Genomic DNA, 14,518 nt, shown 5'->3' on the forward strand with positions numbered 1-14,518 from the left:
TTTGAAGCCTTATCCTCAGCTTTTCCTTTGAAGCTTTATCATGAACTGGCAAAGTGACTGAGACCAATCAACTCGGCACCCTGCGACTATTGAGGTCCCACACCTTTTAGCACAACAGCACAATATAGAGAACCACCTGCTGGCAGCTATTTAGCTGAAGATCAAGCAGAGCAATTCAAAGTTAGGGTTGCATGTCCGTGTATACAACAGTCCACTGTCCACTTTACTTGAAGGTTTAAAACTGTATTTTCTGTGACTTGAGCCATTTTTTTTTTTTTTTGCACTGTATACATAATCACATAGATTCTTGTTGATATATTATGTTCATACAGATAATATTTTCACATCACAGATACTGTGTGTAAAAACTTTTTCTGCTCAAAACTAGCTTGTATGTGTCTGCATTTAAAAGTTGAGCCGATTTCTGTGGCCCCTCCTCAACCATAATATAGTAGCCAAGACCGTGAGGTCTATTTCATATGTAGACCCTCTCAACTGTTGTATCAGCCACCATGCCATGTATAAAAAGCAGAATACTGGCTCACGATAGCCCCAGTTTGAGCCTCTGACACATAGCTGCTGCACAAGTGCCAGCTGTATTAGATTTATTCCTCTTCTGTGGCAGGGAACACAACACATGGGCCTGCAGATAACTGCGCTGTATTCAGAGCTCAACAACATATTTAGGGCAGACGGAGAGTACGTTAACGTAACTACCATTAACAGCAGGGGTACAACTATGTATTGGCACACACCGGGAGAGCCTCTTGTTGTAGATCTGCTAGCCCAGCTTTAACACCACACAGACCCACACTCTGTCAAAGGGCCCAAAAATTAGCTTCTAGTGACAGTCGAAGCACCACCAGATTCCCTGTCTTTCCAGTGGCGACAGTAGCTGCTCATGGCTTGTTAGCTCTGACTGATTGGTACGTCGTTATCCATGCCACACTGTGTGGTGGTCAGACATCGTGTTCCCACACCTACAATATACTCTTCTCCCAAGAGTATAAGAAAAACACAAGCAGAGAAAACCTCAGTAGCAGTCCTCCACATTAAGCATCTAAAGCACTTCTAAACTGTTGTCACTAGGGCATCTGCTTCATTTGTTGAGCTTTAACATCACATGGCCGCCTAACAAACTGCAGGGGCCACTGCCAGTTTTAATGAACCGCTATTAGAAAGGAAGGATAAGAAATGTGTCATCCTTTACACCTTCCTGTTAGACGTGATTGCAGCATATGCTTGCACATATGAAACCTCAAACACACGGAGGACATGGTTCTTTAACATCAAAGGATGTGAAGCCAAAGGGAACTGAGGCCAAATACAAGGCAACTGTGCAATAAAGCATACCATATGATGTTAGTTCTTCTTTAATCCCTGCATGATCATACCTCCAGGTCCATCCACTTGCTTCCAATGACCTATATATCCCTTACGTTGTTATTTAGCTGATTAGAATGTCTTTTTTTTTCAATTTGTCACACATAATAATCTTTTAAAGTAACATTTGTAAAGCATTGCAAAACTCTGAATTCTGTCTTTATGTGGCTGATTGCATGTGTCAAAGGGGCATTGTCTCACCATCTTTTTCTCCAGCCATTCATCAGCATTGAGCTGGCCTATGTTAGCATTCTCTGAAAACGTAGTCAGCAATTTCGTCTAATTACAATGCTACGCTTCAATCATGTTTTCAGCTCATGAAGATAGTGATCCAGAGGAGGCAAACACATCTGCGCATCAAAGAAACTGAACAAAACTAGTAATGTGTGATTGCATTTCTAAGGCGAACAATATTTCTTATGCCTCGCTTCCTTTTGATTAGGGAACATTTGAGCTAATGCCAGCAGAACATTTCACTGTAAAATCCCCAAAGAAGATTGCCATTTGTCCTTAATTATCTTGCCTTCTGTAATTACATATATTTAAATCTCTGATCAGCTCGTTCTGAAAAGGAGGGATGTTCAGCAGTGCCTTCTGACATCTGGGCTCGAGGCAGCTGCAAGGACAGTGGTACATTACCGAGATGGGCTGGATTTAACATATGAGTAAAGGCCTTTTTCTCAGCAAGATTACACAACTATTTACTCATAAGTTTGCAGATAAACCTGTGGGTAAATAATGTATAATGTATGTGTGTATGCTTCTGTGTTGTTGCATGTGTTGATCCATGAATTTGTGATCAGGTTAGGAGTGTAATGAATCATGAATGTGGATGGAAGTGCTAGAGTTAATGCTTAAGATACAGCTGTGTTTTTTCATATTGAAACAGAAGCAAGTTTCTCCATGTGAAACACTTGATATGACACTTCTTTTAATATGTAACAGTGGCACTTCTGTCAGTGTTGTCACCTTACACATAGTACCTGTTTCCGTTCAAAAATATATAGGCTCAGTCGGAACACATTTCACACACCAAATGGATACAACTCAAAAGTGTAGACCCACTTTGGGTTTTTAAATAAATGTGCAAAAGTTTCAGCTGCAGTAGGGAAAAAATGTTGCAGTGCTGATTTGGCAAGCCATTTTAGCAGATGCCATGGATGTGCTCTGGGACTGTTCCCAACTTCCCACTTGCTCCTCTTCACCTGCCGCCATCGGTAATGTTAGCGACAAAAAAAAAAGTTCATTTTTTTTCTCTCAGTGCTCTACTTGCTAACAGCTCTGCTTTGTCAAAATCCATTACTGGTGCTGCTGTTTATGTAAGCATACAGTAACAGCAAGGCTATATTAATTAACACCAGCATGTATAAAGTGATTGTTTGGAGTTGAATGATTATCATTTTACAGTCTCAGCAAATCAGATTCCAAATGGAATAATTCAATATAAACAAACTGTCTTGATAACTTTGTCACAATGGGAAAGAGGTTATTTTACTGTAAATCCTTCACATATCTATAGGTTACATTTATTTATAGTTTTAATTGGCTAATCTACTGTGTGTATATATAGGTGCTACAAAATGGAATAACACTATAGTCAATTACACTAAATCATACTGCATTGAGACAGGTGTGAATTGAGTCCTATGAAACTGTTAACTGTAGTTAACTGACGTCAGCTTGTCGCTCATGCCTATAAATGGCTGTCCATTGGCAGCCTTTGTTGCTAGGGTTTTTCCATGTGTTGTTTATGTCTCATATTTCGGATCAGATTTCATCTCGAACCTTAATGGATGTATTTTAGAAGTTGACATTTCAAGTAAAGAATGAGAAAAATAAGTAAAATCCTACTACTAATGTTTGTTTATCTAGCCTCCTGAGCCGCAGGAAGTCAGCTGAGACGCAGCTTCCAGAAACTGGCCGACCAGAAAAGAGTGGGCTAATCAGGAGGGGGGCCTTAAAGATACAGGAGCTAAAATAGCCTGTTTCAGACAGAGGCTGAACTGAGGGGCTGCGTGAAGGGTCAGTAAGCTGCAACTAACTGTAGCTAGCTGTAACTGCAAATCGTGCAAAGATATTCCAGTAGAGCTCCAGATTTAAAATATAGACCTGGAAATGTGATTGATATATCCCCTTTAAACAAACTGTATTGCTTTAACAGTCATTCTGGCATTTGACCTGTCCTAAATGGACTCACAACTGATACCTTTAATTTATCTTTGGCAACACTACTTGTGGCTACTACCCAAACAGGAATCCGTGGCTGTCTACTGTGTCCACATCTATGTATCCATTTTTTTGGTGGTTGTTGGTATTGAGTCTTACAAGAAAAAATCAGCCTGACAGAGTCTGAACACAACTGTGATCGCACAAGCATGCAGTGTATTGACAGCTTGGTTTCAAATTCCATCTTGGGTGCAAAGCAACCAACTAGAACAGGATAGATATGGTCTAGTGAGCCACAATCCCATCTAGATTTAGAGACAATTATTCCCAAATTCACTAAGGTAGGCATTTATGTTTGTTTTTTGTTCCTTACGGCAGAGCAATAGCAGAAACATTTTTATGTGTAAAAACATTGAATAGTTTTGTCCTGTATAATTTTGACTATTTATATTCTGCTATTTATGCTGGTATCTGTATTATGGAAGGCAGCCAGAGGAGAAAAGGAATAACATGTGACAAACTCAAAGTCACAACATCATAAACATGCAGCACATACTCCTGCCTGCTGCTCACAAAGTTCTATTTTATATTGCTTTATGTAACAGCAGCCTCATAGAAATAGTGAATGTAGCTGGATGTGTCAAGTTCATACAAAAACATGACTGAAAAATGAATAGAGTGGTACACAAACCTACGGAAGCTAAAAGCACCAGGGTTTCCTTTCAGCTGTCATTTGCACTTAAGGACAGTTCTGCCTTTATTGATTTTTCTCTTTTTTTGACAACCTTTAGTGGCCAACAGCAGTATTCCACCTACTTTGACAAGTTAAGTCAATTTATTGCATTAATAGAAACTTCAAACTGAAACTGCCTTACTTCAGAGTATCAGGGGCCCCTAATGCAGCGAGAAAATGTAATTTTTTCTTAAGTTATCCATCATTATGACAATAAACCATATACTCTTGTTCCAAACCCTTGTTTCAAACACTGCAGTCGTATATCCTGGGAAACATGCTCCACAAGGCTAAAATGAGGTGTTGTCTTTGACATTTAACAACCAGCTAAAGCATCCCAGTAGAGACTGATCTCAGGTCAGCCTTAATGATCCCACTATCATTAATCTTCCAGTCAAAACAAAATGTGATGGAGCATGTTGAACTTCATTAATATTTTAATTGTATTTTTAAACTGCAATTAATGTGAGCTTAAATGTCCGCAAAACTGATCAAACACAAACAGTTGCATGTATATTGGCTGAAAAGGCAAATGGCACAGATTAATTTACAGAAAAGCTGAAACAAGATGATGAAAAAAGACGTTAATGAAATTGTACCAGTATGTTACATTCACCTCAAGCTCCGCACGCAGCCATTGTTTTGTCTGCAGGCATGTGTTAAACTGATCACAGCTTGGAATAAAGATTTTTCACACGGTGTTGCATCTTCACAAAGTGGAAATAATGTGTGACAGTTGAGGAATGCTGTTGCCTTGCTAGAAGATTACTACATTGTTGTTTAGTAGTGAAACAAAAGAACCTTAAAGAATCACCAAATAGAAATCGACTGCTGCATTTGAGCTTATTTTGTTGTTTTAGAAGAGTTTGGTCTCTGTGGCCACGAGGCTCGTGCATTACTCTGGAGACAATGGGTTTGTGTTGAACTGTTGATGGTGCACCTCATTACTGTAGCTTGGTGCCTCTCTAAGGACTGATTAAGGATTAAGTACATTTGAGAGTGCCAGCACGTACATGCTGCATCCTCCTTGTTTCATTATCTATGCACAGCCTCTTCATCTATAGCTTACTGTATGTGCATGCAGAGCACCAGTGTGTTTGCCAGTGTCTGCATTGTGTAGTAGGATCCATCAAAAGGTCCCACGATCTGAGTCTATTCTGCACCAATCCCCCAACGGTGCAGCGACAGCCATTTCATCTTTTTCTTCCTCTCGAATGTTAATAGGTAGAACTGGGGAAAAAAAACAAAAAAAAATCGCAAAACTCAAATCTTTCATGTGACTGCTGGCCAGACTTTTGTTTTTCAAACCTCTAATAATGATGTCTGATGCTTTCAGACGTAAAGCAGCAGAGGAGAGATAATACAGCAAGTACGCAGAAAATATAGAAAAATTCCAAAAGATTTGCACAACTCTGGCAACTCTGCAACAACTTTGCCAGTTACACAGATGTTGCTGTCCAAGAAGACAAACAGTTAGAAAGTCCACATTATGAACAATGTTCTTTCAATGTTTTCTCACCAACCACAGCCTCAGTCTTTTGTTTGTTTGCTTTTTCTTTGTGGATCTCATCCTTTCAATGACAAGTAGTCTACAATGAAGCCTCCAAGTCCGCCTCATAAGCTCCTGCCACTGAGTTAAAATCTCATCGATACAACTTGTTATACACATGCATTTAGTCAGAAATAGCAACAAAATGGACCCTTCAATGGAAAGTAGTTTGAAGGGTATTACCAGATAACATGTTATATTTTGGTTTGTAAATCAAACATATTCTCTTACTTTCAATCAGTTTGGATGCTCATTCACTTTCATTTTCTTGTATCCCTGGCAGTTGTCAATGGTCAGTTGATGGTGTAATTTTCTGTTGCATTTAGTTAGAGGCAATTTTCAAATCTTCAAAAGTGCTCGTATTGTTGAATTCAGATGTTGTTTAATGACCGTCCAAGACCAGCAACAAACCAAACTATAACCACTTTAAGAATACATGTAAGAAACGCAGGATCACCTACAACATTCAGAACAGATCAAAATGACATTTTTATCAGTCAGTACAAAATACCACACAAAACAAAAAACTCTTTTCTACAGTGATTGCATTATTGAATGCTTTTTGGAAACCTTTAATATCTGGATTTAGGCACTTTCTCACAATCCTTCCCTGCAGATTAGGTCAAATTTAGTTAAAAGCTGGGTTGGTATTGTCTGTGAAGATGCTCAGTAGGGACAGTTTAAGGGTTAGTGAAGATGTGGGGCTTAGTCCTTAAATCTTTGAAGTCTGTCACACTTAAATCAATAAATATTGCAGTATCATTAGGTGCTATATGTTGCAGCCAATGACTCAGATGCAGGACTATTGTGCAACTAGCAATGTCTTTATTTTTGCTTTAAACAACGAAAACAAAGCAGTCTATACTCACTCTTACAGTCCGGCAGCACACTTTCTCTGCTGCTTAAAACGATTGTCTTCTTTTCTTGGCTACCATGACAACAACAACAGTTTTCTTCTTCTCCTTCACAACTCGCTTTTTCCGCCTCAACAGCATAACTTGGTGGTGGGAACCAGACAGCGCATCCACAAACAATACTGAATGAAATACAAACTCACAAACACTGTATCCTGGAAAGGCATTTAGGATTATCTACATTGCCTGCAGACATTAATTTTTATGCAGTTTAAATTTAATCCATGAGATTAATTAAATTCTGCAAATTAACCTGTTAAGCTCAACTACATTACAAAAGAAAATAAATTGGGGGGTCTCTGATTTAACAGTAGGGAATGCCCTCGTTAACAAATATAAAATATCTTACTGATATCCATTGACCCCTCACATTTATAAATAAAAGATTATTGTTATTGTTACTTCAAACATACTGTTAACTGTTAAAAATAGTTTTTGCAACCTTTAACATATGTGAAACAAATTAACACATTGCTATAATTTGACTGAACCATTATTTTATTTCACTTCATTGATTTAAAGTGGCATACCTGATGTAACATCAAATTCAATAAACAACTTCAACATAATCAAAATGGCCATCAATGCACACATTAGAAAAATGAACATTTCCCTCAGTCCCTGCAACTAACAAGCACACCTGACAGGTGATGCTGTCATCACTACGCTCTAAGCTAGAGACTGTGTTAAATGAATGATGGGTTAAGCCTGCTTTCCGTCAGATTGTGCTGTGCATCATGGCTGTTAAATTTAGTTAAATTTTCATTTCATCTTCTGCATCCATTCCCCCCCACAATCTCTGTGTAATTCACACATTTTTACACACTTCCACAGAGACTGAGACTAATCCACAGACTCAACATAAATCCTCTTTCCAAAAGCAAGTTACCAGCCAAAGAACTATAGTTCCATATTTTCACAGTTTCTAATAATGTCCACTGTACTCTGGTGAACTCCCAAAAACCGTTTAAATTATTTAATACCAGCCCACAAATCCAATACTTCTGATGAATTGTACAGACCATTCTTTGGTCAAGTTTATCAATCTATCAGTCATTCATTGAATAATTTATTAATGACCATATGACCGAGGTCTATGGAATTTTCTTGGTGGGCAGCATGGTGGGTAAGCTCAATTCAACAGTGTCAGTAACATCAAACATAGACAGATATCAACATCACAGACACATGAATATCACAGCAGACAATATTCTCAATTTACTGCAAGACAGAAAACATAGACAATATTAAAAAGATTGATGTAAGAGTTTTAAGTGCAGGTGCTTCTGTTAGAGTTAGTGAGAAGTGTTCTGAATCCTTATTGCAGTAGGGAAAAAATAATGGAAAAGCAGCATGGTGAGAGGGGTCACAGATTTTTTTTTTATTTGCTCTTTGATTGTGCGTTTGTGATATAGTGATTCAACTGATGGGAGGGGGGTGCCAATAATCTCGGATGATTTATTGACCATGAGCTGCAGTTTTATGCGTGTGTGCCTGTCTGTGCTGCTGTACCAAACTGTAATAGATGAGGTGAGTATGCTCTCAATGATTGCTGTGTATAACTGAGGAGGAGGAGGAGGCTTTGTTTTACTTTGAATTTTTTGAGCTGTCTTAGAAAAAACAATCTTTGCTGGGCTTTTTTGGTAATGTGGTTTGTATTGATGTTCCATTTGATTTGACTGATTTGATTTGTTGCTTTTGTGTGTGCCAAGAACTTTGAATGAGTCAGTGATGGTTATGGGTTCTCCTGAGACGTGTATTGGGAGTTTGGGGAGGGGGCTGTGCCTGAAATCTGTAATGAGTTCTTGTGTTTTAGATGTGTTGTGCTTGAGGTTGTTATCAAGGCACCAATTGACTGCTTGGGTTACCTGCCCACGGTATCAGTCTTTGTTGTTGTTGGTTATAAGTCCAATTATGGCAGTGTTGTCTGCGTATTTAAGAATGGAGACTGAGCTGTGGTGGGATGTGAAGTGGGTTGTGTAGAGCGAGGAGAGTCAGGTTGAGAGGATGCAACCCTGGGGGGTCAGAGCTTGAGATGAAAGGCTATTCATCTTAACCCTCTGTTGCCTTCTCCACAGAAAGGGCATCCAGTGGCATATGCAGGGGTCAATATTCATGTCCAACAGTTTATGCTCTAACATGCACACTTTTTGTTGACTAGATGTTTAATTCTTTATTACAATAAGTTGAATCAATTTAACTGTCCCCATGTGAGACATCTCAACTTGAAAAGACATTCAAAGGGATTTTGAAACACTATACCAATCTTGAGTGAATCATGTCTTCAACCACTTGAACACTGAATTGAGGTTCAACAGCACATTAAGTACAAAGAGTCAAGAGGTGACGGCTCTGTAAAACATTGCAACATCAAGACTGAATGCTTGACATTTTTCAATATCTTAAAGCGGCAGTTTATTTCCTGTATTTGCTCACTCACCCCTAATGTTACTGTATCTAGCCATGCAGATAACATTTATTTGGAAATCTCCATCACTGGTCACTCTACATCTACCCCAGTACAATGAATGGAAATTTAGTTTGCAGTGAACAGAGCATTGAAATGATTATATTTTAAGAAATCAGTAGCAGCATGTCTTTCCAGGAACTGTATTCTGGTTAGTGGAGATCATCCATAGACCTTGCCATGAGCAGTTTTCATTGGAATGATTCATTGAACTACTTTTCCGCCAAAGTAAGCAAGACAAGGTCTTTGTATTATCCTGAGGAACCGGGTCATACTTTCCGAAAAGAGATGCCGTTGCCGTTGACTTCATTTAATGGTATTTGGTTGGCATCTGAAGTGTCAGTAATGGACCTCTAACGTATGGAGGGTTTTAAGGGCCGAAACAAAATATATAAATACATAAATAATTATATAATTAAAAGCTTAAATAAATGAATATATATACTCATATAATTTAATGCTTAGATAAATTAATAAATACATTATTATATAATCTAATGCTTAATTTATTGATTCACTTATTAATTTATTCACACATTTATTTATCTGTTTATGATTTTATTTATTTATTTATATATCCTTTCATTTATCCATAGTGTTACCTGCTGGAGTGAAACCCATAAATAAATCTGTCAACTTCATCCATCAAAAGTCAGGGGGTGGACTCTGCCCTGCAATTGGTGGTTAGACTTGAATCTACTGCTTTTGCCTAATTTAAGATGGCAGCACCCGGTGTAGATCTTAATGAAATCTTGTGTGCTACAATGGTAGATATGTTTGCTGTACCTGAACAGATGAAGGTGAAGATGAAATGTCAGTCCTTACGATTCTTTAGATCAGATTGAGGGCCTCGCTGAAAGAATTGGAATGATATCGGCCCTGACCGACACAGAAATTAATGAAGCTGTATTCACAATCCTAGCAGAGATGGTACAGCAACTGAGGCTGCAGGGTGACCAATTAAAGGCTTTAACCCACCCCCTGACTTTTGACAGATGAAGATGACGCATTTTTTCATTTCGCTGCAGCAAGTAATACTGTGGATAAATAAAAGTATATGTAAATAAATAATTTGAACTATAAATATATGTAAATAAATATATTAATATAGGAATAAATATATGCACACATAAATGTAACATTTATATATTTAATGTCTCATTTGATTTTTTATTTATTTATTTATGATGACAATTAGGTGTTAAATTATACAATTAGTTATTCATTTATTTAAGCATTTTATTATATAATTATATATGTATTTATATATTTAGTTTCAGCCCTTAAAACTCCCCAAACTAACAAACTGGGACAATAAAATAAAAACTAGTTACAAGCATTTTGTTGAAAATTCAGGGTAAAACTTATGCTTTAAACTAAGACTGTTGTTATTATACAAGCAATGAAGCACATTAGCTGTGGTGTCATGTCATTTATCTCAAATTAAAATAAATCTTCCTAATGACAATTTTGACTGCCACTTGGTACACCTGTTGGTAATAAGTTGATTGACACTATTTATTGGTGAAAAGTTAAAAGGATCAAACCATGAAACTGTCACACACTGAAGAAGGCATAGCTGAAACATCTGTACATTTTTTGCCCTGTGCTTGCAATGGACAAGTTGAACGGGACAGGAAGAGGTTGGAGGCTGATTTGGATGTGCAAACCCCTTTTTTGTGCTTTGGACTTTGACTTTGGTTATACACACCCCAGCTCCCCCCCTGTCTTTTGGTTGAGCCGGATGTTTTTTACTTCTACTTCATGGTACCACTGATTTACACAACCTCAGTTGTCATTACTGCTGTGCTTTGGATGGTGATGTAAAGAAAATCCTGCATGAGGTGTATGCACTGCCGCATCAAAGTTACACTCAGTTTCACATGATAGCAGGTTACTGACAAATATTATCCTTCCCCATTTGTTACAGTCGGTCCCTCTTTGATAGCTCCAGTGATGAGAGTCCCAAAATCACAGGAGAGTTCTGATCAAAGACTCAGCTCAGCCTTTTGAAAAACCGAGTCCTGTGGCAGTGATGTGTGTAAAAAAAACAGCGCTCTGTGTCTCTGTCTTCTTCAGGTGAGCACCTGCGTGTCTGTCCTCAGGGATACACCTGCTGCACATCCGAGATGGAGGACAAACTCAACCAGCAGAGCAAACTGGAGTTTGAGAACTTGGTCGAGGATAGCAGCCACAATATGAGGACGACATTTGTCTCGAGGCATAAAAAGTTTGATGGTAAGCCAGATGGGTTTGTTTTATCATTTTGACATGCAGAGATTGAGATACATATAAATTGGCTTCCCTGACACTGCCACTTCTAATAAATGTATTCCAGACAAGCACATGTCAAACTTGTAAAGACTACTGATGCTATGATTAATAATTACTATGACTGCTATTAATAATAGATGGGCAGATTGGTTTTGAAGATTGTTTTGGCAGTTGAGGCTAAAACATGTGTCTCCTTTTCATACTGTAGATTTTGTCCTCTTCTTCTTCAGTACATGTTTTTTTTTCTTCCTTTTTTTTTGGTATAGTTTTTTTTTCTACTGACTGTTATTAGAAATCAGGACTGTATGAAACCTGGCCACAAATCTGTTTAGTTAGCTATCACTTTTGTTCTTCCACATTTGTACACAAACACTATATGCTTTTGTTATTGCCTCATGGAGCAAGGCTTGCTGTGTTGCTGTGTTGCTGTGTTGCTGTGTTGCTGTGTTGCTGTGCTTCTGCGTTGCGCTTCTTGTCTGAATGGAGCCACTGTAAACTTACATACCCACAGAACAAAGCCGTGTTAATGTAGCTTTCAGGTGAAAAATACTGTCTGTAAAACTAAAGTCAGTGTACTGTACAACTGCTCATGTACTCTTCATGGTGCACAGTGTTTAATTGAAGTGCTGCAATGTCTTCATACCACTTGTAAATACTGTTAATCAGTGTATAGTCAGGTCTGTGACTGCACCCTCATTATGAATTAGTTCCTAACTTAAAATTTTAGTTTTTCATGTCAACAGGTTGACACCAACTTAAATAATTCACATCTCCAAAATGATATTCCTTGACAGTTAACACCAATTTCTTTCTCCAATTCTCTTCTTTTTTTTCTTACACAATGAATGTATTTTTATCCTCCTTTATCCTATTTTTATCCTAAAACTCTTTCACTCTTTTCTGTGAGATTTGCTCATATGAGTGTTCCAAGTCGGATTCAACAAACTCTCTTAACTGTCTGAACTTGTCATAAATCGCTCAGTTCAGCTTGATGAATGTAACCTTATCATGAATAGGTGCACATTTGTGAGATCATTTGCATGATCAACGCCCCATATAAGGCCCCATGTTTCGCTCCCTTTGTGAGCGAGTTTCATTCAAAAAAAGTTCCCAAAGAGTCACACTGCATAGCTTCAAGTCCTGCTTTCAGAAATCAGTAGAAAAAGACATATAACAAATTTAAGAGTGTGATCGGTTGGAGACCCAAAACAATTAGAAAATATGAATCCAGCTGCCAACGACGTGTCACCAGAGCAGCTCTGCACTTAGACAGAAATAAAGAGGGAATGCTTTGACATGAAGTTAGATGATAAAAAAACATCTTACTAAAGCAAAGCAGTCCGTGATGGGAGGCGGTCAAGGGATGTGACAGTCACAGAGATATTAGAAGAGAGAATATTATAGCCTAGGTGATGTTACACTGTCAGCTGCAACAGAAGATGATAGCCTAGTGGACAGAGACCTGCAGAGAGACACAGAGGCAGCTGTCGCAGTGAGTGAAGTTTCATTTTTTCAGCAACTACTGAAATGTAGAAGCTGCTGCGCCAAAATATGCCAACAAAAATCATAAAATCTAAAAAACCTTTAAGTAAATTGACATCCATGATGATAATATGGTAAACAGAATATTAATTTTGCATTAAGTTTGTTTTAGTTAATATTTATTTTTCCTTAATTTCAGTATCATATTTAAACTTATTTAGTTTTTAGGGCAATTAAGACATTATAATTGTAGGTCAAACAAGTGTTTCTCCCCAGCAAAGAAAGGCAGAGATGATCTATTCATGACTCGTATGACAGGTCTGGACCACTTGTAAATTCCATTCTTACCAAAGAGAAAATTCTAAGTATGAGAAAATTGATGAATGCCACAAATATTCTTAAATCATTCGTATGTGCATCTTAAGAACAGGAGCAGCCCTGACCCTAAGTAACTGAAAAATCAGTGAGCACTTTCTTATCAGACTTTTGCGATTCTGCACAAAAAACGTCTTTATGCATACCGTGGGTGGAAGAAGGAACGCAGAACAGAATCAGAAAAGTTTCTGTGGTCTGTTGCATCTCTGAAACCATTTTTATCCTCCTTATATAATACTAAGTGCAATATAAACTAAAAACAGTACTGGCACCAGAAAAAGTGTAGAAATAGACATGATAGGATCTGGTGGACGTATCACATGGTAAAAATGTCAAAAATAATTCCTTTTAAACTTTGCCACTGCTGAGTGTTAAATGATCCATCTGTCAGGTTGGCAGTCAATTCAGGACAATACCTGCATGTCAACACTGTAGTGGGGGAAGATTAAATTTTTATTCTTTTTCATTGGCAAGATTAGTTTATCAGTTTCATTTTTAAACATACGTTGAAAGGCTGATAAGAGCGATAGATGGGTTTCTATATTTGAACATTAATACACGTAATCATGTATATCCTATCCTAGTATGTACTGCCATTTACTTGCTTTTACATAAATGAGAAAATGATTGATTTGAATTACAGTGTTAATTCCATAAATTTTCATGCATATGCTAAGATATGATAACTTATACTGTGAACTGTGGCCTTCATGTCAGACACATGGATTTTTGTCTATGTTTAAATAAGTTTGTATTGCTATAAAATTACAAATGTGTAGATTGACATAGTTGTTGTTGTGTATTAGTAGTAATTTTCTAATGTTGCAGTGACTTATTTCAATGTAGTCTTCTAGTCATCCAACCAACCCAGCTCCTCCTAATAAGCCAAAATCACCATATAAAATAAAAGAAAGTCACATTATATAGAGGTTATCTGAAATATGTCACTCTGAAATGCGTTACTCCCTGAAACGTGACTATAGTTGTGTTATTCATACGTCATTTGGTGATACCAGGCTGCCTATTTTTGTTCACTTTGAATTTTATGATTTTTTTTATTCCTTACCGATAAAATGATGACCATTATCTACTGTATTTCCTTCAGCTAATAAGATCTTAATTTTACCACAGAGTAATAAGGAAACAGGAAATAAGTTACTTTAAAGGTTATGCTT

General features: G+C 37.6%; 1 protein-coding gene across 1 annotated transcript in view; it reads left to right on the plus strand.

The window, feature by feature from the left end:
- The window catches only part of LOC122982566 (glypican-6-like), a 167,996-nt gene that overhangs the window by 23,204 nt on the left and 130,274 nt on the right, over window positions 1–14,518 (plus strand). Inside the window, exon 2 of the mRNA XM_044351953.1 lies at window positions 11,292–11,450. Within this exon, the coding sequence (XP_044207888.1) occupies window positions 11,292–11,450 (159 nt within the window). The remainder of the gene's footprint in view (window positions 1–11,291; window positions 11,451–14,518) is intronic.

The sequence above is a fragment of the Thunnus albacares genome, chromosome 1 (genome assembly GCF_914725855.1).
Source record: "Thunnus albacares chromosome 1, fThuAlb1.1, whole genome shotgun sequence".
Classification (NCBI taxonomy): Eukaryota; Metazoa; Chordata; class Actinopteri; order Scombriformes; family Scombridae; genus Thunnus; species Thunnus albacares.